Source organism: Leuciscus leuciscus, assembly GCF_965113295.1.
Source record: "Leuciscus leuciscus genome assembly, chromosome: 4".
Taxonomy (NCBI): domain Eukaryota; kingdom Metazoa; phylum Chordata; class Actinopteri; order Cypriniformes; family Leuciscidae; genus Leuciscus; species Leuciscus leuciscus.
The window spans coordinates 11,186,747-11,212,857 of record NC_138728.1 but is presented as its reverse complement, the minus strand read 5'-3'; the positions used below and the strand labels follow the sequence as shown (position 1 = coordinate 11,212,857).

The following is a 26,111-nucleotide window of genomic DNA, read 5'->3' as shown; positions in this document are numbered from 1 at the left end:
CATATGTGGGGGCCGCTTTGAGGCTGTCTGGGGATGAAACGGTTAAAATTGACATCGGGTGGCAAAGGGGCTGTGGTTGGTCTCAAATCTTTTTAGTGTGCTGCGGTGGACGAGTTCTCCCACCATTTGCCCAGAGCGCTCCCCTCCTCTGTCCGAGAGAGAGAGAGAGAGAGAGAGAGAGAGAGAGAGAGAGAGAGAGAAAAAGGAAATCTGTGTCCAACCCAAAGAATGTCTTTTGAAATGCACATGCTCCTTTTTTTTTTTTTTTTTTACACCCTGTGAGCACTTTGTTTCCTTAACATTTCTACAGATTTGGCCTGCATTCTTGTGATTTACTACCACAATCATTACTTTTAATGGTGGAAAACGTCAAAATAAATTATTAAGCAAAGACAATATAAACCTTGATTTTTTTTTTTTCTTAATTAGATTTTTTTCTTATTTTTTTTTTGCATTTAACATAATAAATGTTTTGGCAATGAGAAGCTTTTTACCATTCTTGAATCTGGCTACGGACTGAGAAGTGCATTTTGCACAATATGTATACATTCAAGTCATGTCTCCTTGTTCTGACATAAGTTTCAAGTTGGCCGTAATCGATCTTGGTAGTACTTTGGGCAGTAATTTGTGGCTGGGGCTATTGATCGTATTCGTTTCATTCGCTGGCGGTCCTGACGCCGCTCTGTCTGCGGGGGAGTGGTCTGAAATTCCTCTTCTCCACCTTCTTTGGGGGTCTGAGAGCTGTTTTTTATGAATGAACTGAATACCAACTACAAATTAACCAGTCTCTTTCACAAGAAAAGCACTCCTTCTGTAGCCAGCTCTACAAACATGCTCATTTTCAGTGTAATGACGAAGAGCATGCAGTGAGGAATAATATAAAAGTGCAGTAGTGTAAAAATAAGCACCCAGATGTTGACATATTACATAAAAAACAGAATCATGGCAAGTATTTCAAAAAAAAAAATCTAATTAGCAAGAATCTTCAGTAAGTATAATATATAATCATATAAAAGGGCATTAATGTAAAACACACACTCATTAGTGCATTGCATTTATTTAAAGGTTAATGAGAAATAAGTAGCCTATGTCTGAGATGATGACGACGAATAAATCTAATTAAATCATTGTATTTAACAAAATATTTTTTTTGAATATTTAAAGATTTTTAAATTTATTTTAAAACGATTAATGACCTTGACACTGTCATGAGCATATCATTGTCTTTTTTACGATGTTCTTGTCACATGACAACAAAATGGCTTCCTGTGTAATTGAACCGCACTGACTTTGATTTGGCAGACAAGGGTTAATATCTGATAATAGTATTTTAATATATTTTAATAAAAGTGCTGCACTGCTTATTTTTTATGGAACATGATTTTCCCTTTTGCAGTTCTTTAACATTTTTAAGCTTTAATCCCCATAAAAATTCTCAAATAACTTTAATTAAATAAAACGTTATAGTAAGACGTAATAGATCCAGGCAAGAAAAAAAGCGTCAGGTCATTGACCAATAAAACACGCATTTTATATATTTCTTGACGCACTTTTTAATTTTCTCCCATCGTTGTAATATTTTTTGTGCAGCTCTTGGAGTTCAAGTTCCCCCAGCTCTTGGTTATAAAGCCCATCTCTGACACAATTGTATTCAGTTGGAGAGGGTTGGGAGGACTTTGCCATTCCCCCCTGTTTGTCGAGCAGGCTCGGTCAGATCGTGGGAAAGGCCCTCCACGTAAAGCAGTTTATTCTTTGTCACTGTTGTTCTTGTGTAATTGATCTCACTCCACGTCGATGGGCGGAAGACTTCAAAGACACGCGGCTGTTGGAGGTCGATCTGCTTGTGCTCGCGGCCTTCAGGAACAAAAAACAACTGCCTTTCTCTTAGTACGCACACTTTTGATGAGTGTGTAAAGTTGCATAAAGTAGCCTCCATGGTCATAGCTATGCACGTGAGGCGTGACGTGAACGCAAAAATTATAGGCTACATGCTATTAACAATAAATTGCATTTTTTTAGTGACACATAAAGGATACTCTCAAACAAAACGGTTTACTTGGATGGTTTTCATAACTTTCGGAAAGAAAACGTTTTTTATATATAAATCGCCGAATAAACGCAGAAACTTACAGCGCGTCAAGTGTAGTCCGAATCACTCTTATAAGGCGTTGTTTTTTTGTGTGTGTGTTTTTTTTGTGTGTGTGTGTGTGTGTGTGTGTGTGTGTGTGTGTGTGTGTGTGTGTGTGTGTGTGTGTGTGTGAATTAAAATCATACAGTGCCACCATACGCATATGAACAGTTTTTGTTTTGTTTTGTAAGGAACAAGAACACAGGCTACAGGCGACCGGCCAGTGTTTTCCGATTCCCGAGCTAAAATTAATTCGGAATCGCATATAGCATAGGCCTACTCTTACTATTTCCCCCATATACTTCTTTGGCAAAAATAGTAAGAGTAGTATGCAGTATGCAGTTCCGAATTCAGCATCTTATGTGGCCGTTCTGTCTATCCATACACCTTAGAATCAGCAGGGACCCCGGCCATTCCATTATTCTCACTTATTGAACCGTAACTCATGTTATTTTTGTCATGCCATGAACTATAGATTTATAGAACTAAAGATGAGCTAAATCATATATTTTTTGTTCTCTTGTAGGCCTATTTGATTTTTGTTGCAATTAATATATATATAGGCCTGCCTGATATAGGCCTAGGCTACTATATAATATGTGTGTGTGTGTGTGTGTGTGTATATGTGTGTATGTATCTGTACAATATATATATATATATATATATATATATATATATATATATATATATATATATATATATGTGTGTGTGTGTGTATGTGTGTGTGTGTGTAGTAAAATTTCTAAAAATAAATGAATAGATAAAATACCACATTTTTGTTTTAATATTCTTTAGCAATTATGCAATCTCTAAAAAGCTGAGCTAAGATTTTGAAATCTGATCGTGTGTCAGTACTGTGAGCAGTTAATGCTACTAAACTTTTTCTTTAGTTTTTTCCACTATAAACTTTTCTACTTTCTACAAAACTTTTTTTTTATTTTTTAAATAGCCTATTCCCGAAAACAATAGCCTACTGAAAGAACCGCAAATAGTTAAGAAACCAGATTTTTAAGAGAATCGGAGCTCATCCCAAACGAAGTTTATGTCAGCTGGATTACATTTCTTTAAACAAACAAACAAATAAACGGTGTTGAACTATGCTGTGTCTTTAAACTTTTTGGAGAGTAGCCAGTAACATGAATGGTGCTGGACACGTGAGTTTGTCTCAATGTGGTCTCTCCTCTTAGTATTTCTCATGTTTTCTCTGGCTGTTGTCCAATTCTTTTCTCTCTCTTTCTCTCTCTCTCTTTTTTGCGCCTTTCGTTCCCCCTCCCTCCTCGTGTTATCCACCCACGGGAAAAGTGATTTTCGCCCCACTCTCTCTCTCTCTCTCTCTCTCTCTCTCTCTCTCTCTCTCTCTCTCTCTCTCTCTCTCTTTTTTTTTTTTAAATGTATACCTCATCCTCATCCACAGTCTCTGTACTTATTTCCGTGTGGGCAGCCGGGATGCATTTAAAATGCCCCCATTTTTATTTAAACCAATCCGCGTAGAAAGTCTTTCCCCGCAAATTCTTGAATCCGCAATAGCGTGAATTTGACAGTGCACTGTCACAATTTCCCTAAGGCGAATGTCTCGCTCAAATTGCAATCGATCACTGGGCTTATTTTATTACTAAAGCCACCCCCACTTAATTCTACAGAGGAGATTTTTTTCCCCTCTGTGTGTGTGTTTGTGTATGAGCCAAATTCTCAACCAAGAGGCAGCACGTGCTTCTCACAATACCGCACTTTTAATTTACATTTTGCATACCCTTCATGAGCGCACCGGTTTTAATCGCATTGTTTTTGATAAGCGCGCACTGCTGAGCGCGAGACACTGACTGACTGGCGGAGAGCTCGTGCTGCAGGAACAGAAGGTGCGCGAGACTCTGTTTGGAACTCACACACACACACGATGAGCGCGCGCGGCGAGGAAGCTGCCGGCGAAGCTTCAGGATCGCAGGAGCACCTCGAGCCCGAGCCCGAGCCCGAACCCGAGCCCGCCCCGGCCGAGCCAAAGAAGAGGGGACCGGGTAGACCCAGGAAGCCGCAACAGGTCAGTGTGTGACTCGTATCTCTTCCACCACAAGCACTTTTAATATTCTAAATTGGGAATGGACGTGTTTAAACTTTGCTGGACTGCTCAATAAACATTCTTAGAGTAACCATATTACTCTTCGCGCGCACTTTATGGCTCATATTTACATGCTCCCCTGCTGCAAAAACAGCTTTAAAACCAGACTACGCGGGTATTCTGGTCTGGTTGCAGGTTTTAAGGGGAATTTGGAAACTTTTGGCGACCAGCTTAGCCAGGTTGTGAGACCAGCTAAAACCAGCAAACCAATTTAGTTTTGTTTGGAATGTTTTTTTGTTTTGTTTTTGTTTTCAGCACTATCATGTTCTTAATATTTTTATTAGATTTCCTTTATCCAGCTATACTGTATCTCAGTTTGTGTAGGCTACTGTATTGTATTGCTTAAGGCAATGCATATGTGCATACTTTTGCACATTTGTACATGCACACACTGTATCGTGTATCTATGTGTTTCTAGTTGACATATAACAAGAACATACCTTTTTTTTAATTCAACAGTATGATTTTATTTTCACTGTAAACAATACTTTTACATTCACTGCTTGATTTTAAATGCATGCAAAATGACATTTTTCTTAAAAAAAAAGAAAGATGAATTAGAAAACATTTATTTAAAATAGTTTTGATGAATTAAAGCATGGCACACTGATGGACACAGCTGTCACTGCTTGAAACATGATGTCAGCTACCCACTTTTTAGACCGTGTTTCAAGACAGAAGTATCAAGTTTGAGTGCTTGATTGTGATTGCATTTTCAGTTTGAATTTCTTTTGTGAAGAATACCTGCAGAATGAATGTATAGCTTGTATGTGCATTAGGTTTATTGTACGAGTAGCACTTGTTTGCATTTGTACAGTACACACTTATTTCTATCAGATAGCATTCTGAATTGTTGATCACAATAGTCTTTCATACCTGATGGTACAGTCACTTTAATGCTAAATGCCTTAAATGTAAATGTATAGCCTGCGCTATAGGGTCCTCTGTTGATGTGATGAGATCAAAGCTAGATTGCTTTAGAAATATTGCATCAGTCTAAGTAAAATGAGTTTTTTTGCTTCTGAATTATCAGCAAACCATTAGACCAAATTTTGCACAATCCATCTATCTAAATTACAAAACACAAATGACAATATATACCAAAAACCTAGGTTGTATTGTGTATAACTGACTCTACACTGTACCTGTCAAAAGTTTGGAAACATTACAATATTTTTATGTTTTTGAAAGAAGTCTCTTATGCTCACCAAGGCTGCATTTATTTAATCAGAAAAAAACAGAATTATGAAATATTATTACAATTTAAAATAATTATTTTCTATTTTAATACATTTTAAAATATAATGTATTCCTGTGATGGCAAAGCTGAATTTCCAGCATTATTACTCCAGTCTTCAGTGTCACATGATCCTTCAGGAATCACTATAATATGCTGATTTGCTGCTCATGAAATATGTATTATTATTATCATTATCAATGTTGAAAAAAGTTTTTGCTGCTTAACATTTTTGTGGAACCATTCAATCAAGGTAAGATAAAAAAAGAGAGAGAAATTAATACTTTTATTCATTATGGATGCCTTGAATGGATCAAAAGTGACAGTTAAGACATTTATAATGCTACAAAATATTTATATTTAATAAATGCTTCAATAAATTGAATCAATACATTTAATAAATGCTGCTCATTGAACTTTCTTTTCATCAAAGAATCATGAAAAAAGGATTTTCAACATATACTACTACTACTACTAATAATAGGAAAATGATAATAAGAAATGTTATTAAATGTAATGTTTCCAAACCTTTGACAGGTACTCTGTGTGTGTGTGTGTGTGTGTGTGTGTGTGTGTGTGTGTGTGTGTGTATATAGGCTGTTTTAAATGTACATGTTGATGTGAGCAGTTGTTGGTTACTATAACAACATGCATGTAATTAAAATGTAGTGTCACTGAACTGAAAATCAAACTGTTTAGTCATGACCACATCCATCTAAATTCTTGTTTTGAGTGTTTGTGGTTAGAGGATGTGATTCACTATCTTAAGCAATTCACCAGTGACTCTCTGCAATACCTCTAATGGCAAGTAGTCATCAGGATGAGCTGGCAAGTCGGGTTAAAAATAAAGTCAATCAGTCACCAAATATACAGATTTTTTGGCATGTAAAGATGTTGCTTGTATGTAAAAAAAAAAAAAAAAATGTTTTTAAATTAACAAAAAATTTAATTCTAAAATCTTCTGTTGTGTAACGGTGCTGTTGTTAATTCATTGCAAAAAAAAAAAGTCGCTTTATAGTTGATATAGTCAATATATGCAGGCAAATATAAGTGAAACAATTTGAAAGAAGACTGTTAGTCACATACATATTTACAAAGCTAAAAAGTTGTATTGTAAAAATGTCTGTTTAATAATGTTTTGTTGTCTGTCCAGGAATAAAGTTGCCTTTAGTTGTTCTTCCTGTGTGCCTAGTACTACACATAGACACACAAAACTTTGTCCGTTTTGGTCTTGACTCATAAAGCACAAGTGAATGGGAGACCACCAGTAAATGTGCGTATGCTTGAAAGGAACCCTGTCTTCTTTGAGAGGGGGAGAGTGCATCAGGGTATACAGTGGTCTCAGAAAAGTATTTGGACATTTCAAATGTATGAATTTCTGTGGCACCTGCACTTTGCTAAGCTATTTTTGCAATCACTTAAAATCATTTTTAGTGGATGTATGAAGTCAGTTCTCACAGCAGAGTAGCCACAGGTGTAATTCATCACATTAACAATGAACCTGATCTACTAACGTCTGACAACCAGAAAGTGTCCAAATACCTTTGGTGTCATTTTGAGCAATATATTTATGATGTTATCAACTGAAACCTTAAAATTGGCTTGAATAGTGTGCTTGTGCTTTCTTCCAAATAAATGGCACTTGGTTTGCTGATAGAAAATGGAGCGGCAGTAGCCCATGGCTTTGTTTCCTGTCTTCATGGCCTAAGTTCACCTGCTCTCCTCTTCAGGAACCTACAGGAGAGCCGGTCCCCAAACGACCGAGGGGACGTCCCAAAGGAAGCAAGAACAAGGGCCCCTCCAAAGCAGCGCAGAAGGTGAGAACCAGGCAACTTTCTGCACACCTCAACAGTCACAAACAAACTCTATCTATCTATCTATCTATCTATCTATCTATCTATCTATCTATCTATCTATCTATCTATCTATCTATCTATCTATCTATCTATCTATCTATCTATCTATCTATCTATCTATCTATCTATCTATCTATCTATCTATCTATCTATCTATGACTTTATTAACTTAAGAAAATGGGCTCTTACCATTTATATGAATAATTTATCAGGAATGTGTCAGGAGCATTTAGAAGCATGTGAAATGTGTCAACATCAACATCGGTGTGTGTGAATGTCGAGGGCTCCCTTCTTGACGTCTCAATCATAACTCCTCAGTGTTGCCTATGTGAACGGACCACAGTGACCCGAACCCCTTTGCTGTGTGTTTCAGCAGAGCAGTTAACACTAAGCTCCAGTAATGTGGCGGGGGGAGTCCTGCTGACCTACACACCTAAAAGTAGCAGTGAATTCTACACACATAAATACTCTCTCTCTGTCTCGCCTTAGGCAAATGACCACGCATACGTGAGAGAACCACAAACATGCAGGCGTGCATGAAGCGTATACTCTGCGCAGGGAGTATAGAGCATGCACTGTTGCATATTGCCAAACGAACTCTGTTCCCATTCCTTACTAATGCCCGTGTAAACAGAAAAGCAAATCAGAAAAGCACATATGATTTAGTTGGTGCGCATCAGTTTTAGCCGAATGTGACTGTCAGCGTTTGTAATTGCTGAATTCTGTTTATGTATTGGGAATGCCTTTAAAGAGGGATTCTTCTGGCTAGCATTTTGTAATGAAGTCATTAACATTTCAGCTTCTCTTGTGTGTGTGGTCTAGTCTGGCAAATGTTTGTGGGAAGTCCCCTCAACTGTCAGTGCGTTTGGTTTTTAAAAGCATTACAATGTTATTCTCGTCTCCGAGACGTCGAGGGGAGCTGAGATGTCTACTTGCGGAATTAGTCTGCGTTAATAACTCAGTGACAGCTCTGACCACTCTCTTCTCACAGTAATGTACCACTGTAAACAGTCACGGGCCCGCTTTGAAAAGCTTGAGCAATTTTCTGCTAGTGTAATACTATTTCATCTTATTTAGCTTTTTTATGATATACAGTGGACTGAATAATCTACCAAGATGAAAGGAGCCAAAATCGGCAAGGTGCCTCACTAGAGTCACTTCTCGAAAGATTTGCTCTCCCACCCAAAATCAGTCATCTTCTGTGTCTCCTAACACTTTCACGACCCTCAATTTAAAGGCTCAGACTGACTCTAAACTGATGCTGTACTTGCTGAAACAGTGGACGTACCAGCTGGTCAGATAGATAGATAGATAGATAGATAGATAGATAGATAGATAGATACATAGATAGATAATGCCTTGAGACAATGCAATGAATAAACAACCTCCAGGTTCATGAAATGTAGCTGTCAATAAATAATGCAATTTAATTTGCACATTAAAGACATTGTCAGCTCTAAATTGCTCTAAAGAACCCAGAGAAGTGGTATCATATTAACATTCCAGGCTGAACAGGCCATGGTATACCTAGATGGTACACAGTTTTAACTGTCAAGACATATAACCAGACCATTTCCGCCCCGCTACGATCATTTTGCTCAATTCATTGGCCCTAATGACTAGCCGGAATATTTTCCGTTGACCAGACATTGTTGGAACTTGATACGGGGCACCAGGGGGCTAATTTTAAACTCTCCATTCGCAAAAGTGGGTTTGGCAGAAGCGAGACTGCCCCTCCCTTTCCATTAATGAGAGATGGCCTTGTCCCCGGCCTCACACGCATGCCAGGATGTCCTGGTGTCGAAGAGGACAGTGAGCGCCCGGGCTCGTGTCTGCTGTGGACACGGGACATGGCTGGACGAGACACGCAAACACAGACATGATTAATTGATCAGGGTGTCGACTTGCAGACCATTAAATCTCCTGATTAAAAATGCAGCATCCCCAACAGAGGACTGAAGGTAGGGAGACACTGATTGGTCCGAGAAAGACAGACAGAGACACTGAGAAAGACGCAGACAAGGAGAGGTGAGGTTAAAGGGTTTGTGTCTTTGAGAATGTGCAAATCATTATAGGCACAGCAATCTAATATTTACATCAATTTCCACCCCTTTTCAATCCCATAAACATCTATGGAAGTGTGTAGGACACAAAATTGGTTGCCGGACTGAGGCTAACCGCCGACCCGTAGCTGCCTCTGTGTCCTTTCTTAGTGACTGGCTGTGGCGTGAACTACGACGCTCAGGTTTATGTTTCTCCAGTCCATCATGCCTTTGCAGAACGGTGAAGTGTCCTTTGGGTATTCAAAACAAACTCTGCTTGTTGGAGAAGTGGTAATGTGAGCCTTGACAATGCCTGCATACTTCGTCAGGGCAAACAGACTGACCCAAACAGGACTGAACACATCACACACAACACAACAGACAGGGATGCATTGTAGAAGCTTTTATTGAAGTATTCCAACCATGTATGAGAGTATGGGTTTAAAGGCACAGTTCGCCCAAAAAATTAAATTCTGTCATCATTTGCTCACCCTCATGTCTTTCCAAACCCATATGACTTTCTATTTTTACTATCAGAAAAAAATGTACCCTTAGGAGTGCAACAGCTTGTCACTTGGGCAGTACCCTTAAAGGGACAACTTTGTACTTTATCTACTCCTAAAAGATGCATATTAGTATCTTAGAGTAGTTATATGTACACCAAAGGTACTACTATGAATGTTATTGGGGTAAATAAGAAAGAAAGTTGTCCCTTTACTGACCAAGTGACAATCTCTTGTAGCCTTAAAGCACTTTTTTTTTACTCATAATATGATTTTTTTTGAAGAATATAATGAAAGAGAAAGCAGGTCTGTGAATCCTTTGTCCAGAATTGACAAAAATAGTTGCCATTATGACTCAATTGCGATATTTCAAGTCTTCTGAAGCCATATAGCCATATACCATGTAGCGTAGTGTAAGGAAAAACCAAAATGTAAGGAATTTCCTGAAATTCTGGATATCTTCCCTAGCTTAGTAAATGTTTGAGATTAGTGTTGTCCAATTCATGAAATAAATCATTCTATTGAATCTGATCAAATTCATAATTGATCCAATTCATAAGTTATTTTAGTATTATTTATATACTCTTTTAGTATTTATTAATATTTTGAATTACCCTTTATTTTTAAATTTTCATATAGTTTTGATTTTAAATTTTGTTTAAGTTTGACTGATTTTGTTATGTGTTTTTATCATTTTTATTGGTGTGTTTTTTTTACAGTGAGTACTTCAACTTAAAATCACTTATTTCAGTTAGTTGCAAGGCGACCTTTCTAATCTAAGTTTTCCTCTAATAATTATTTTCATTTCATTTTATTTCAGCTCTATTTTAATTATCGAAAACAGTTTTAGTTAACAAAAACAACACTAACTCAATGAAAAACTTAATGAATTTAGCTGAATTTTATGATACAAACTGATTATCAGCTTATTTGATTAATTACTAAATACATTTTATTTAATGTCAGCTACACATTTATGGATTCACGTTCTTGACTTTGACATAAACCAGTTAAATATACTCTCATGATTCATGACACTACCTTGGTAACTCTCTCAGATTAGTGTAATGCTTAAGCATGATGGTGTTGTTAATAGGTTAGAGATAGAGATGCATACTCTACCAGCATTGATTTGTGTCTCACTCGTTTGGATGTACTCTGCTGACAAACATGATACCTTTGACGCCTACCTTTCCTGGTTCATTCACAGAATTCATAGATGTTTGATGATTTGAGTAAGGTTTCCCGCAGGGCTCTGCATGACAAAAGCCCACGGCCAGAAGAAAACTTTATATCCTATAAATAATGAAGACGTGTCTTGTCTTGTTAATTGCCTTCGACCATAGCAGGAAGGCACCATCATTCAAACCCTCGGGGAAAGACTCTCCTGCTTCCACCTGTCAAATTATTTCACTTACAATTTCAGAGGGCGATGGAATTGTTGCTTAAACAACACAAAATGTCTGTGGGAAATCCTATGCTGGTATTCTTAAGTCAGACAACCGTCAAATCGGAAAACTTAAATGCTATTAATGGAAGAATTTACTGTCAAACTATTTTAGCAACATTTTCCTGTGAGGTGTTTTATTTTTACAGTGTTTCAATGGACCCCTGTTATTAAGCTGGAGCCGCTGTGATTGAAACCCCATAACTGTCTTTCATGGCCCTTATCTGGGTGGGTTTGCTGATAATGGTGCTCTTATTTACACTTGAATGGCATAAAATTCCTCTAGTGAAATATTACGCTGCACAGACCAGGAACTTGGGCAATGGAGACAGTTCATTGTTGGAGGCCCGGATATACCTTACAAACTCTTTATGTATTAAAAGCATTAGAGGAAATGGAACCCTAGCATTTCACCTTCTCCTTTTGTGGCCATATATGAAAATGACTCTGCTTGTGACAAATTGTGTGCCTGAAAAATTTGTTTAAAGCACTTGATGAAATACCGACCACTAATTCATGGTTGTTGGCATTTGCAGAAAGCTGAGACCACAGGGGAGAAAAGACCTAGAGGAAGACCCAGGAAATGGGTGAGTTTGTCTACATTAGTTGTATATAACTAGACACATCCATTGCAGCATGATCCCATATACCCTTCAAAACTATCGATACAAATTTATTAGCATTGCTTTTCAGTGTTTCACAAAAAGGACAATTATATTTTGAATCATGTTTCTTTTTCCATTATATTTTACGAAGATTCTTTTATATGAGACATAATACACAAATTAAATACATTAATTTGCATTATGATCAGACAACTGATCATTTATGGAGCACTTTTTATTTTAATTTTTTATTTTATTTTTATGTTGCCTATATGTGCAGTCTTGGATTTATTAATGATACATACATACAAACATGAATGTAATATCACACAAATATTTTAATTTACCAACACTGTTGTAGAAAACATGACTATATTCATTCATTTGCTTTTTCTTTTCTTTTTTTGACCTAAAAACATACTCTTTGACACACACAGTTATGTACATGTTACTTAATCACTTATTCAGTTGATCGCCAATGTGCAACAGACAATTACATTTTTAATTCAATTGTTTTAATTCAGTTTTAACCCAATAATTCCTCTGATAACCTGAATTTTGCGGGGTTTATCAGCCTGCAATGACACGTTTGATAGCTGGAGAAGCAAAGCGGCAGGCAGTTAAAAGTGCCACCAGGATAACTGCAGGGAGATATGGAGAGAATGAACCCTTTGTGGCATGCCGACTCTGTGTCCTCATGGATTTTTCTCTGGCAGACAGGAAAAGCAAAGCATTCTGAGGCCCCTAGACATACATTTAAAATTGTGTCACATCTGATTTCTCTATACGATTTTAGGAAAGTGATGGGCTGATATGATTGGTTCAATACAGAAATGAGTACATTTGTATTGGAGGAAAACATGCCCCATCTGACTCTATCATCCAGGAATGCGATTTGAGTCACATGTGAGCCGAGCTGTTCCAAAACACCCTTTACCTCCAGGTCTCGGCTGAGCCCCTATAGCTAACGTCCTAAAGTTAAGCTTTTACTCGCCACATCGGACTGTTTTAGGACAGAAACTTAAACTTTATGAGACACGCAAAGGGTTAGAGAATGAGGGCAGTCTTAAAGGAGCATCTGTAGAATGCAAGAGCCTTGCGCATGGACACAGTTCTACTTTTCATTATACTACTTTTATTTATATGTGGACAGTGAAATATGGGACAGAAAGGATTTGTAGGTCAATTATAGATCATAGATCAATCATAGATCATCATAGATCGATTATAGAATTTTTTCAGTTTTTGTCACCATAGTGTTGCATTTTTAATGCAGCATATGTCCATGAGAGAAAATGATAGAAAGGCAACTTTAAAAAGTCAATTTTGAAAATATGTTTTGCACATCCCTAATTTCACTGGTGTTATTTAAATTTCTGCAAAACCAGTAGATTGCATCAAACCTTAAAAGGCATTTTACTACATACCAGGGTAAAACATGATCTAGAAGTGTCCGTTTAAATGAGTTTGTGAGATTGAGAGTCTGAACGGCTGAACTCTTTGGACTGAACTGATAAAGTTTACATTTATTGCCCTGTTTTCTTTGTACCGATGCCCAAAGGTGCGTTCGGCTGCTCTTTCATGATGGCAGCGTGATGCAGTTACACACTCCCACACACACACACACACGCTTGATCCACCCACTCACTGATGTCAGTTAGCCTTAGACAAATAAATAATGGAGCAATATACTTTGTAGATGCTAAGTAGACTTTGTAAATGTTTTTTTCTCACAAAGCAACTGGAATAGCAAAGAAAAGAGTATGTTTTTCCCTTATTATAAACATTCAACACAATGAAATTGATAGTACTTATGTTTAAAGTGATTGTTTAAAATGACAATAATCACATTACTAGCTTACGCACTTTTTTGTCTTGGCTGCAGAGGACGTTAATCAATTATCCACCAAAAATTTGCATCCTTCAATATGAAGTTTAAGATTCCATATTGGTCCTTTTTCACATCTTTAAAGACATATAACCAGAAAAATAATTGTTTGTCTTCCTTATTGAAGCACAAGCTATTATGGGTCAAAATATTATGGGTCAAAGGTTAACTAGACTTAAGCAAGGACTGCCTGTGAGAACAAGAGATTTTGTCTCTTGGGTTTCTTTATTATTTTTTCATATATTTTTTAAAATGCAATTTTACAAATGATTTTTTATTTTTTTATTTTTTATTTAGGTCACACTTTAGATTGGGGTCCAATTCTTACTATTAACTAACTTAATTGTGATTTTTGCCTCAATAAACTCCTTATTGCTTATTAATAGTAGTTTAGTAGTAATAGGAGTTGGTATTGGATAGAATTAAGGGATGTAAAATATGGTCATGCAGAATAAAGCATTAATAAGTGCTTTATAAGTACTAATAAACAGCCAATATCCAGTAATATGCATGTCAATAAGCAACTAGTTAATAGTGAGAATTGGACCCTAAACCTAAGTGTTACAGAAAGTGAACATAGTTTCTGCAATTAACATACTTTATACAGTCGAAAGCTTTTTTCTGTTGCACATAGACACATGTTGCAGTTGATTTGAGTGTTACAAGCTGGTGTGAATCTGGAGGCATATTCATCAGGCTGTAGTCATTCTACAAACATCCTGAATGTGGAGTGGGCATAGTGGTATGACATCCTGTGAATGTGTCCGAGATGAACTCGCGGCCAAGTGTATGAATGATAATGAGTCAGAGATGGAAAGCAGAGAGAGAGAGATAGCGCTCCGATCGGAACGTGTCAAAAAAAGAAAAAAGAAAAAAGAATGAGCCTTGCATCTCCAGATGTGTGCCAAGGCTTTATTGAGTTCAGCCAATGCAGTCTGAGGCAGAAAACCAACATTTTTTGTCTTCCTGTCTGCTTTTTTATGAATGGGCAATGGGAAACGTGTGGGTCTGCAGCCCTCCGTCCTCTTGTATGGGTCATTGTGTGTGGGTTATGATCTGTTTAGCAGGTCACAGATGAATTAACATGGCCAAGAGTCTGCGTGGCGGTCTCCACATACTCAGGGTGGACTTGACAAGAGTTTTGCCATTCCTCTTCTAGATAAACAAGTCAGTTTTCTTCATTCAGCTACTGCTCGCCCTCCTGGAACTAATTATAGCATATCCTTTTTGGCTACAAGGGGCCGCTGGAATGTTTTCCTTTGGCCCCCTCCCCCAACTAAGTATCTCCACCCCCCTAAATGGTTAATAGTGGAAGGTGGCTTTGGCTATGAGAAGAGAGAAAAAAATGGTTTAATCATGTTCATTCCACCGGAGACATTTAAGACACTTACCAAGAGCTCACCAAGACCGGTTCATTCATCTAGGGCATTCGTCAGCTTCAAAATGACCTCTGTTGAGATGTATGCATTGAGCATCATGCTATCAGACAGGAAATTCAGCAGTCAGAGAGGATGTAGAATGGTTTGGGATTCTTAAAATAACATTTCGCAGGTGGCACAGCTGCTACGTGAGGATGCTGGTTTGCTGCAAGAAAAACTGTCCTCCCCCAGAGTGATAAGAATAAAAGTTGTTCTAAGACCTTGAGTTGTTTATCTTGATAACAAGAATATTTATATGTTCTCAGCAGCCTGCCATGTTCAGCTCATCAGTTGCTAAACTGCATTTACTACACGAATATTAAAATTGTAATAAAATTTAATTGTAATCAAAAATCTGTACATTACAGCTAAATCATATTATTGATTTTTTCAGCGTTTTATTTTATGTATTTGTTTTGAAATAAAAGTTTAATGCCTTTTTTGAATGAGGGGAAGAATCAAGTAATCCGAAGTATGAGTAAAATGTCAAGTAATGTAAAAAGTTTACATTACTTGACAATGTACAAGTTTACAAAAAACACAGATAAACTTTTAGTAAAAAATAATAGACACATATTTCACTGAATGAACACTTTTCTATCTACCTGTCTATCTATCCAATCCATCTATCTACGTAAATACATAAGATAAAGTAAAAAAATATATACAAAATCATTGTATACATATTTGTGATTTGTCCAAATTTTATAGATACTTTTATTCTTATCACTATTAGGGAGGACATTTTTTTGCATTGAATTATAGAACCCTTAGCGGTGCCAGCTGTGAAATAAACAAACATAAAATAATATACATAATTTAATGTAATAGTATATGTTTTATAAAGCTACAATAATGATGCAGTGTTCAGGAAACATAAAAATCACATTTAAAAAACAGTATTAATCCACTCATAAAAGGTGCACATTAGTACCTTAGAGAGTATTAATATGTACTCTTAAGGTGCTATTATGAACCCTTTCTGGTAATTAGGAGAACAAAGATGTCCCTGTTCTATTCCTAAAGGTACAAAACTTTTTCTAAGAGTAAAAAACCAGCCCACATTTGTTTGATTCTTAATATCATAGCAGTTATTGCATGGACTGTCATTAAATCATTACATCAGCAATGACAGTACCCTGAAACAGTCTAAATGGATATTTGGCCTTTGCTTAACATTACATTAACATTACTCTGGGTGAATCAAACGGAAAGAGAAGTCAGAGCAAGTTATAAAATTGTGATGAAATAGGCTATTTTAATAATTTTTTTGAATAATGTGCCTTGATGAATCATGCATCAAGAACATGTATTAAGGAAGTAAATAGGGTCAGTTTTAATTCCATGTTGACAAACATAGTAGCCCACGTAGACACCCGTATGACTCAACAAGGACTTGCAAAGTGGCGTTCTTCAAACATTTGGATTTGTTTACAAGTTTAAACAAAGCTGACAGCATCTTACTATTTCAGTCCCATCTAGTGTGGAATAGGAAATGCAAGGAATAAAAACAGGCTGAAAGACCAAGCCAAGCCACTGACTCAGAGCAGGACAGGACCTCAGCTGACTGCCGAGTCTCCTGCCTAGAAACGCCCAGGGGGCCAAGTACAATATTTTGCCCGGGAGGCTCACGAAGGCTATAAAAAGGTTTTGATGTTTGACACCAAATTCCCATCACAATACCCTCCTCCCACCTCACACTTGGACACATTAAGAAAGGGAAGAAGGGGGGAAAAAAGAGAGAAAATATCTTTTCACACTTTGGCAGCGACTGAGGGTTTTCCGAGCCTCCCCACCAGATCGAGACTGTTGGATGACTCCCAATCGCAGCCCTTGTTCCCCCCTCGAAACGCCAATCGCCTCCCCTCATCCTTGCCAGACTCTCCCTCCCATTTCCCTCGGCTCTGATTCCACTCCTCACCACCTGACAACACTGTCTGTCCTTCAGCCAAAAGCAGCAGATCCTTGTGTGAGATGAGAGAGAACTTCCTCTCCACCGTCTCCTGTCCTCCGCTCATTTGTGCCTTATTCATTCACTCATTTCCTCGTCTCTTCCTAGAGGTGGGAGTCAACGTCCGAGCGTTAGGTTTGGCAGTAGCTACAAGCTGCAGAGCGACCTGCTCAGATGTTTGTCAGGCCGTTGTGATCCAACAAACATTGGTGGAAAGAACTACCTGGGAAGGGAAGAGCGGGTATGAATCAAGACACTGTCGTCAACCTCATATCAAAGGAATTCTTGGCGTAAGATGAGGTGGACATCATAGCGTCAACCTCTCGGCCAGATCTTTTGAATGCATGTGACATCCCTCACGGTTTGAAGACGCCATGGGAAGTAAATCTATTGTCTTTGCCGGCATTCCCACTTATTGCTGTGGTAACGAACAGGCAGGGCTGTTGGCTAAGTGAGAACTCACACATGGAGGGCCATGCAGGCCTAGAGAGAGCGCAAAAAGAGACAAGAACTTCTCCCTTTTTCGCAATGGTCTCGCTTGCAGAGGAACCGAACGAGTAAACCCGCTGGACACGGGCCAGTTGGCAGTATGAAAGGGAACTGCAGTGCACAACTGAATAATGTTAGCTGTTTGAGGACAGAGATAGTCCGTTCCAACATGCCCCCACCTCCCCAACACAGTGCGGCTTGTCCGCTTGGCACAGCGGACCCGGTCCATCTCCGCACCTGTGCAGGAGGAGCACCCGGAAAAGGAAGAGGGGGGCAATAAATCAGTCTTTTGGCTGCTGAAGCAAATCTAGCAGATAACATTACGCCTGGTGCAGGGGATCTGCAGAATGCTCCCTATAGCAGGACTTCCTGTTGGCCTGATTAATAAATAACTAAAGGACAAAAGCAGAAACGAGTAGTGAAATGTTATAATGCAATTCTACACCCAGTGAATGGAACTATTTAAGTAGTCTGAGTGATATATATGGACAATTCAAGATTTATTCACAACACGATTTTTGTGGTGAAATTATGCACGTTTTTTAACCCGAAGTGTACCACCGGCGTTACACCCCCCCATTGAATGGAACAACACAATAGGTATCATTTTAATGCATCTAACCACTTTGATCAACTCCTAACGAGTGCTAAGTAATCCCTCTAAAACGGAGTTAACTAAACTTGAGCGAGTTTTTGTACATGAAGCCCCCCAAGACCCATATGTAAATCATATATATGGATGCTGAATTTAAGACACATTTCCGCTCGTAACATCATGAAACATGCTCCGATTGTGGAAAATGACATGTCATTATTTACAGCTGATGCTTAAGATTAAAATGAGTCCAAACTCAACATAATCCATCACTCAGAACTAAAGATATTCCTCATGGAGTTCTAACACAAAAAAAATCCCACAGACGCACATAGCCAAGCAAGGTAGCTTTGACTTGGCCTTTTCACTCGTATCTTCATGGCACATACATCGATCATGAAAAATGGAACATCCTTATTTACAGCAGACTCTCACGATTAAAAAGAGCCCTAACTCACCATAATCCATCACTCAGATCTAAATATATTCCTAATGGAGTTGTAACACACGACAGGCGCACACAGAGCCTTGTATGTAGATGGAGCACTGATGTCGCGTTTTCACTCATAACTCAATGAAGCATGCATAAATTGTGGAAAATGGATCACTCAGATCTAAAGATATTCCTCATGGACTTCTAACACATGAAGCTGCACAGGCGCACATCCAATGAAGTATATAGATGCATTGATGTGATGTATTGATGTGATGTGTATTTTAGCTCGTATCTCCATGAAACATGCATGAATTGTGGAAAATCGAACATCTTTATTGACAGCAGATTCTCACGATTACAAAGAGCACAACATAATTGCGTTGCGTTGCGAGGATCATGAGATATTCCTCACAAAGTGATGCATACTTGGCTTAAAAAAACAAGTCTCTCATCTTTCCGGGATGCAATGTGTTTTCCAATGTTCCCGGAACCGTCCGTGCTTGTTTTCAAACGTGGAATAACACAAAATATGTATCATCTCAAAGCTTAGAATCTCAGCTTTTTAAAGCATCTAACCACTTTGATCAACTCTGAATGATTGCTAAGTAGTCGCTCTAAATCGGTGTGTACCACACGCGGGCGCCACCTAGCTGTGAAAATATTCACTATCATATTTTTTTTTTTAAATGCCTTGATTAACACAAAATAGGTGTCATTTGAAAGCTTAGAGTCTGAACTTTACAGTGAATGTAGCCAATTTGAAAAGCTCCTAAGTAGTGCTGAGTTATTTGCTGAAAAACATCATACAGCTCATGAAACATTCACAGATCGTTGAAAATGGCATTTTTTTTTTTTTTTTTTAGCATATTATTACAATTAATATTCCTCATGGAGGAACAATTTTAAAAATGCCCATTAGGGGACGTCAAGGACTGAACAAAAAGGCTATCTATATTTTCAAAAAAATTTAAAAGTGTTCTATCAAACGATACCTACCAGTACCTTTTGACTCTCCTTGCCATTGTTTTGGAGTTATGAGTCTTTAGTTTTGTGTGTGTCACTCAGAACACACTGTGTTCCAAATGCTGTAACTTTTGATTACTTTATGCTATCACCACAAATTTGATCCAGATGCAACTTACATTTAGGGGAACTTCACCAAAAAAGAATTTCCCCCCTACCGTATTTCCTTCCCGAGTTATTGCATGACAAACAAGATAGAGATGCAAAATCATCATACATTTTTTTTTTTTTTTGTCTTTTATCAGCGGTTTCTCAGCAGGAGAATGTCCAAATGTAATGTAATTTATTTTTTCAAAAAAATTGAAAAGTGTTCTATCAAACAATATCTATCTTTTGACTCTCCTTGCTGTAGTTATATAGTTATATATGTTTAGTTTTGTGTGTGTCACTCAGAAAAAACAACTCTAAAAATGCCCTCAGGGCTTAAGGGGTACAAAATTGTCCCTTTAACGGTACTGCCGCTGTTGTACTCCTAAAGGTAAAATCTTCTGACATTGAGAGACAATTTTTATCGCCTTCACAGTTGACAACAAGCTCTCTTCATTTTGATATGTAATGCCCACTATTCATGATCCAATCAATTCCAGTTTTGCCATAAATTATTAACTCGTTGGGTGTTTTGTTTCACTCAGAAATATGTGACATTACAGAAATAAACAGGGTTGTGAATGTCCCGTCATGTTGACTTGTAAAGTTAAAGCGAATTTCTGTCAATTTAATGGTTTGCCAGCATAAATAATAACGTCTTGTGCATGGGTTAAAACAAACTTCTTGTTTGTACATGCAGCATGTTCGGAAAAGTTACTTTTCATAGTTTTGATTTCGTTTGGCAAGACTCTCCCAATTAGTCGTAGTTGGATGGTGAATGGATTTTTGTAATGAGCTGCAAACATTTTATTAGCAATTATTGAAACCCTGGGCAGGAGTTGGGGTCTTGAAGTATGCACTTGCAAAAGCTTAGTTTACATTGTGGCTTGGAGCCGCTCCTGTCCCTCACTTGGACGGCTGTGCGAGTTAGATACAGCGTGAGAGAGAGAGAGTGGACATCTCTACTTCATTCTCTGCATTCCCCGAAGCCTTTCCCCTCCTCACGTGTCTTTTTCTATCTCGCTCTTCCTCACTATCTGGGGCCCGAGAAGCTGAATTCCTGCCAATAGAGGCGTGTGTTCAGTTCGGGGCTCTACTCACACAGCAGGAGTTTGCTGGGACCACCTCAACGGATTTCCACCAGTGACCCCTGTGACCTCTTCCCCTCATCTCTCGCTGCACCCCCCCCCCCCCTCCTTTTCCTGTTCCAGCTTCTGGAAGCGCTTTAATCATTTTGCTCTGAGCTAGCGACCATAACAGCTGCCTCGATAGGTGCTCCAGAGATGAGAATGTGAGAGGCAAAAGATTGAAATGGGAGAGAGATAGAAATGTGTAAGAGAAAGCATTGGGGAAAAACACAATTATAATAACATGGTATACCTCATATGGGCCTGTATGGGTTTCCCCATATTAGAGAGATTACATATTCTAGTGTTTTCTGTTTTATAATTTGTAGATTAATATGTTGTAGCTTGTGGGGAACATTTTTATTGCCATGTTTTACTTCATATGGAAACTTGTTTCCACCGAAAAAAATTAACAATGTAATTGTGAAATAACATTAAGCTAAGAAATAGTCACATTGGTAAAATATAAAGTCTCACTTATGAGAAACAGTGTTGCAATTTGTGAGAAATAAAGTCTCAATTACCTGGAAACTGGCTTCTGTAACATCACATTCTCCTGCCGATAATCAGTATTTTTATGGAAGCCCATTTCTGCGACATAACAAAACTTGTAAATCATAATTAAGACATACTAAGTTCTTGTTATGAGATAAGTTGAAATAAAAAAATAATCTTATTGTGACTTGCCATAATTTTGACTTTTCATCTTATAAATGACTTTTTATATTATCATTTTGACTTATGTCATAATTATAACTTTCTACCTCATACTTTTGATTTTTTATCTTATAATTTTGACTTTTCATTTCATAAATATGATTTGGTTTGTTGGAAGTAATTTTGACTTTGTTTGTCATAATTATGTTTTACCTAAACCATTTTCTTCTTTCTTATCTGACTGAAATTGGTTTCTATAGATACATTTAATGTGGAGCCATTATTCAGAACAAGTTTGTGAAACATATTGTAAAACACACACTATTTTTCTAATTGACCAGAACCCATGCTGAAAACGTGCCATTGGTTGAGGTTTCCAAAGAATTACCTTCAAGGTTTCTGATTGGCTAATATAAGCTACAGTGTGAATGGTATTCCAATAAAAGCTTTACTCACAAACAGAGAATAAATCAAGTTACAATTGAAAAAAATAAATTATATTTTTTGGTCTACATTTGTAGTCAACAGCTATCTTATAATTGGCACTTAATTAATCAATCCATAATGGCAGCATCAATGCTGGGTTGGTGCTGTAATGTGAACGAATAAAGGAAAACTGCGAGAGGGAGAGGGTGAGGCAGACAGGAAACCTTTGTGTTTGTATGAACAGGGTAAGGTATGTGACATACATTATTGATGGTGACACCTCTGCAACACAAGGCCTTTATCATGATATGGCTGTGTACCAGGGATGCGGTTCACACAGAGGGTTGCGCACATACATTCTTTCACTGACGTCCAGGCATTTGCAGGACATTTCCACGAAAACATGTTACAGTCACTTTGATTCATAAACCCTACCTCTGCAGTCACTCTTCAGAATACAAACAGAAAGTAACAGAAACAATGTCTGGGCCATTATATACATAATATATTTGTGTCTGTGTATATAGTGCATGTAAATATTTTATGTAATATATATTATTTTTAAATTATGAAGTATTGACTAATAATAAAAAATATGATTTATAATATTAGTATTAATGAAATATAATTAATATTTAAATCATGTTTATATCATATTTTATGTTATTTATTTATTATTATTTTATCATTATCATTGTTATAATTTATTCAGTTGACAGACATACTACAAACATGTATACATTGTGTTTAATGCAAGTTTGTTGACCAATGTTTTTTTTTTTTTTTTTTTACTATTGATTGAGTTGAAATATTTAGGAGAATAGAAACAGACTTTGGCAAAGAGTTTGAGATCTATAAACCCATATTTTAAGTATTTAAAGCATTGGATTGGACCAACTGAGGTATTGACTCAGTTCCCAATAAAGAGCACAGAGCCTCAAGAACAAAAAAAAAAAAAAAACTCAAACCTGGAAAGTTTTGTGAAACTGAATTAAAAAACCTGCATTTCTGTGCTGACCCCCCGCCACCCCTCTCCCTTCTCTTCTTCTCTCCTTTGAGAAACTCTGGGAACTGATTTCACTTCAAACAGCAGAGGCTCCCAAACGGACCAGATCCAATTTGTCTGCGCTTTTCTTTCCCTCCAGAACACCCCCCTCAAAAAAAAAAAAAAAAAAAAAACCTTCCTAACAAAAGGCTGCTTGTCCTGCCAGGAATTTTCCACATTCCTTGCTCTGGCAGACATTTTTCTCTTCTACAAAGGGCCCTTCGGCAAATTCCCCCTAATCGCAGGGTTTAGCCCGGCTCTGATAGGTGGCATTCACAGCACTGTTTGGTTGGGGAGGGTGCTTGATTTGGAGTCCGAGAAGAGATGTGTGAGAGGTGGGGTGCTTTCGGACCAAGAATCCCTTCAGATTCGGCCGAACTGGTGAAGGCATTCCAAGGGAGATCACAAAGCCAGTGCTGTGGCCCTGTACCCTGGAGATGTCTGGCTTGTTTTCCCCACTTCCACCTCCAGTTTAACAGAACATGTGGCCTTTATTCATAGGAACGGAGGGGGTGCAGTTACTGGGTGGCTCGTCTGTGGGGTCCGCCTCTAGTGAGGGAGTCCTTGGATAAGTTTGCCTCATCAAATCAAGCAGAGTGTTTTTTTTATGTTTCCTGTCTTTGTGGAATTCTTGTCAGCAGCCCTAAGGAGACTATGTTCAAGTAAGGGCTTTTTTTTTTTTTCTCCACAAACGCAAAACATATGTCAGCCGTATAAGTTTAAAGCAAATGTGAGCTGCATTCCATTTTTCTAAACTTTCCTTCTTTATTTTACCAGGCAGTCAGGTAAAATGAATATGGCTTATGGGCAGGAAAGGGTCTCATGGGCTGTACCATGTTAAAGTGCCTCTGTAACAGTACGCATTTGGACATTCATATAGGCTCAGATGGAATCTGCAGACCTTTTCTATAGGAACAAAATAGGAACAAATTTCTGCTTATTTAAACGCATGTAAATGTATTATATGAAGCTGAGAGCACTATACTAGGGATGCACCGACATTTTGGAAGCTGAAAATGCCAACACCAAGTATGGTTTTCATCCAAAATTTGCAACAGAGCAAAAAAAAACATGAATTATATTTTGTATGAAAAAAAATCAAGCAGTTTTCAGTTTAAACAAAGTAAATTGTAGTATTATTTATATGCTATTAAGGCCTGGGTATACTTCATTTTCCATGTTCCGCATCGTCTCGCGCACAGTTGAGCGCGCAAGCCTTTCAAACAAAGTATACTCCCTTGGCCGTGATTTAGTTAAAGATTTTAGTTAACTACTGTATATCATCTCTGGTTAGGTGGAACTGAGAGTATCAAATTCGTACAAATTAGCCAAAAAATTCATAAATTAACTTGCAAGAGGTGAGAAAATTCTGCAAAATTTTGCTCCAATTCTAAGTTTTCTGAGGACTTCTGCAGGCGCTGATTCCCTTTAGGTCTAATCATTAGTAATTGTAAAAAGAGACAAAATAGGTTAAAATGGTGCTTATTTTACTGTACATACTTCCGCCTGGTGTAGATGTGCTCAGAGAGCTTATACTCCTTAAAAGTAGTCCTGTGGGATAAAGTTTGCATAAATATAGAGAGAGTTGGTGTGTAGGAAGGAGTGCAGCATCAATTTTAAATCAAATTCCTGGTTTTTGCAGATTCATTTTATTGTTTATTCAACTAATTGTTTTATTACAGAAGACAAAACTGTGTGATAATGTAAGGTTTCCCAATGTAAAATTCCACCTCATACTAAGACATAAAATCGAAAGAGATTTCAGATATAGATGTCCTCCATTTTTTTTTTTTTTTAGGACAAAGATTCAATTATCACAGGGGCAATAAATGAGAGAGAGAGAGAGAGAGGCATAAACATCTCCAGTGCATTTCTTGTAAGAGCAGAGAGGGATTCCCCACAGTGTAAAGCTTTTAGTAAATGACTCTTGGCGCAGATAATGGTTTTGGTAAGACATGCCAGGTCCTAAGAGCAGGAGTCTTCCACTAGCTTGGCTTTGCTCTGCTCCGGCACGTTCTGTTCTGGAGCTGCCGAGACGTGCAGCTGCACGCTCTCAGCTTTTTGTCCCCAGGTACCTGTGCCAGAGGCTGACTTGCAACCATTACATAATGTCTTTGTGTAACTGGCCCAAAGACCTCTTTGCATTCTTGAAGAATGAAGCATCTCCTTAACCATGTCTGCCAAACATACTTTCCAGTGATCAATAATTTTTAAAGATCCTCCCTCCATTCAAAGCAGGATCAGAGACCATGGCAGCAAGAAAACATTTCTACAACAATATGAATCGCCTTTTGATGCAGAATATGTACTGGAAGATTATTTGAAATCCGAGTATTTGCTGGAGTATTTTATGACAATAATCTTAACAAGAAGAGAGATTTTCGTGCCATTTTCTTCCTAAGCCTCGAGATTTAGATGCTAAGTTAAGGAATTGTGGGTTTTCTGGTCCATAACGGTACACCCACACATCCTTCTCTTGGAAAAATCTCAGACCCGCTTCATCATTTTTGGAGAACACACTGACTGATTGTACCGTCAAGGTTAGCACAACTTTAAAAGAGGCCGCCAGTCCAGACAGGATTTAATTGGATGTCGAAGATGTTGCTTATCTTATTATTTTAACTTTTAACTTATTTTAAAAGAATTACTTGAAAAGGGATGAATTGTACTTGAAGTAAGATGTAGTACTACCTATTTAAAGGAACATTGAAGGTATAGTTCAGCCAAAAATGAAAGCTGAATCATGAATTTTCTCGCCGTTCCAAACCTTTTTTAAAACAAATAAAAAATATTATGGGGATTTTTGTGTGAACAACTCTGTTATTCACTTCCCAACAGAAAAAAGGGATGCCACATTCTCTTCTACCATTTTGCCATTGTTTTTTTATTTTGGAGATACTGTTCATCAGTGTTATCATTCCTGAGCGCAGTGGGTGTCTCCGTTTTCCTAGTTTCAAGGCATGCGTAACACTGTAGGCTGGAAAATAATTCACAGTAGAACTTGTTTCCAATGTGGCGGGTTGTGGCAAGCAATGAAC

At 37.8% G+C, this 26,111-nt stretch overlaps 1 protein-coding gene across 1 annotated transcript in view; it reads left to right on the top strand.

Moving 5' to 3' along the window:
• The first annotated feature begins 3,574 nt into the window (after window positions 1-3,574).
• Window positions 3,575-26,111, top strand: part of hmga2 (high mobility group AT-hook 2) — a 32,494-nt gene continuing 9,957 nt past the window's right edge. Inside the window, exons 1-3 of the mRNA XM_082166716.1 lie at window positions 3,575-4,163; window positions 7,209-7,295; window positions 11,863-11,913. Of these exons, the coding sequence (XP_082022842.1) occupies window positions 4,023-4,163; window positions 7,209-7,295; window positions 11,863-11,913 (279 nt within the window). The 5' untranslated portion in view covers window positions 3,575-4,022. The remainder of the gene's footprint in view (window positions 4,164-7,208; window positions 7,296-11,862; window positions 11,914-26,111) is intronic.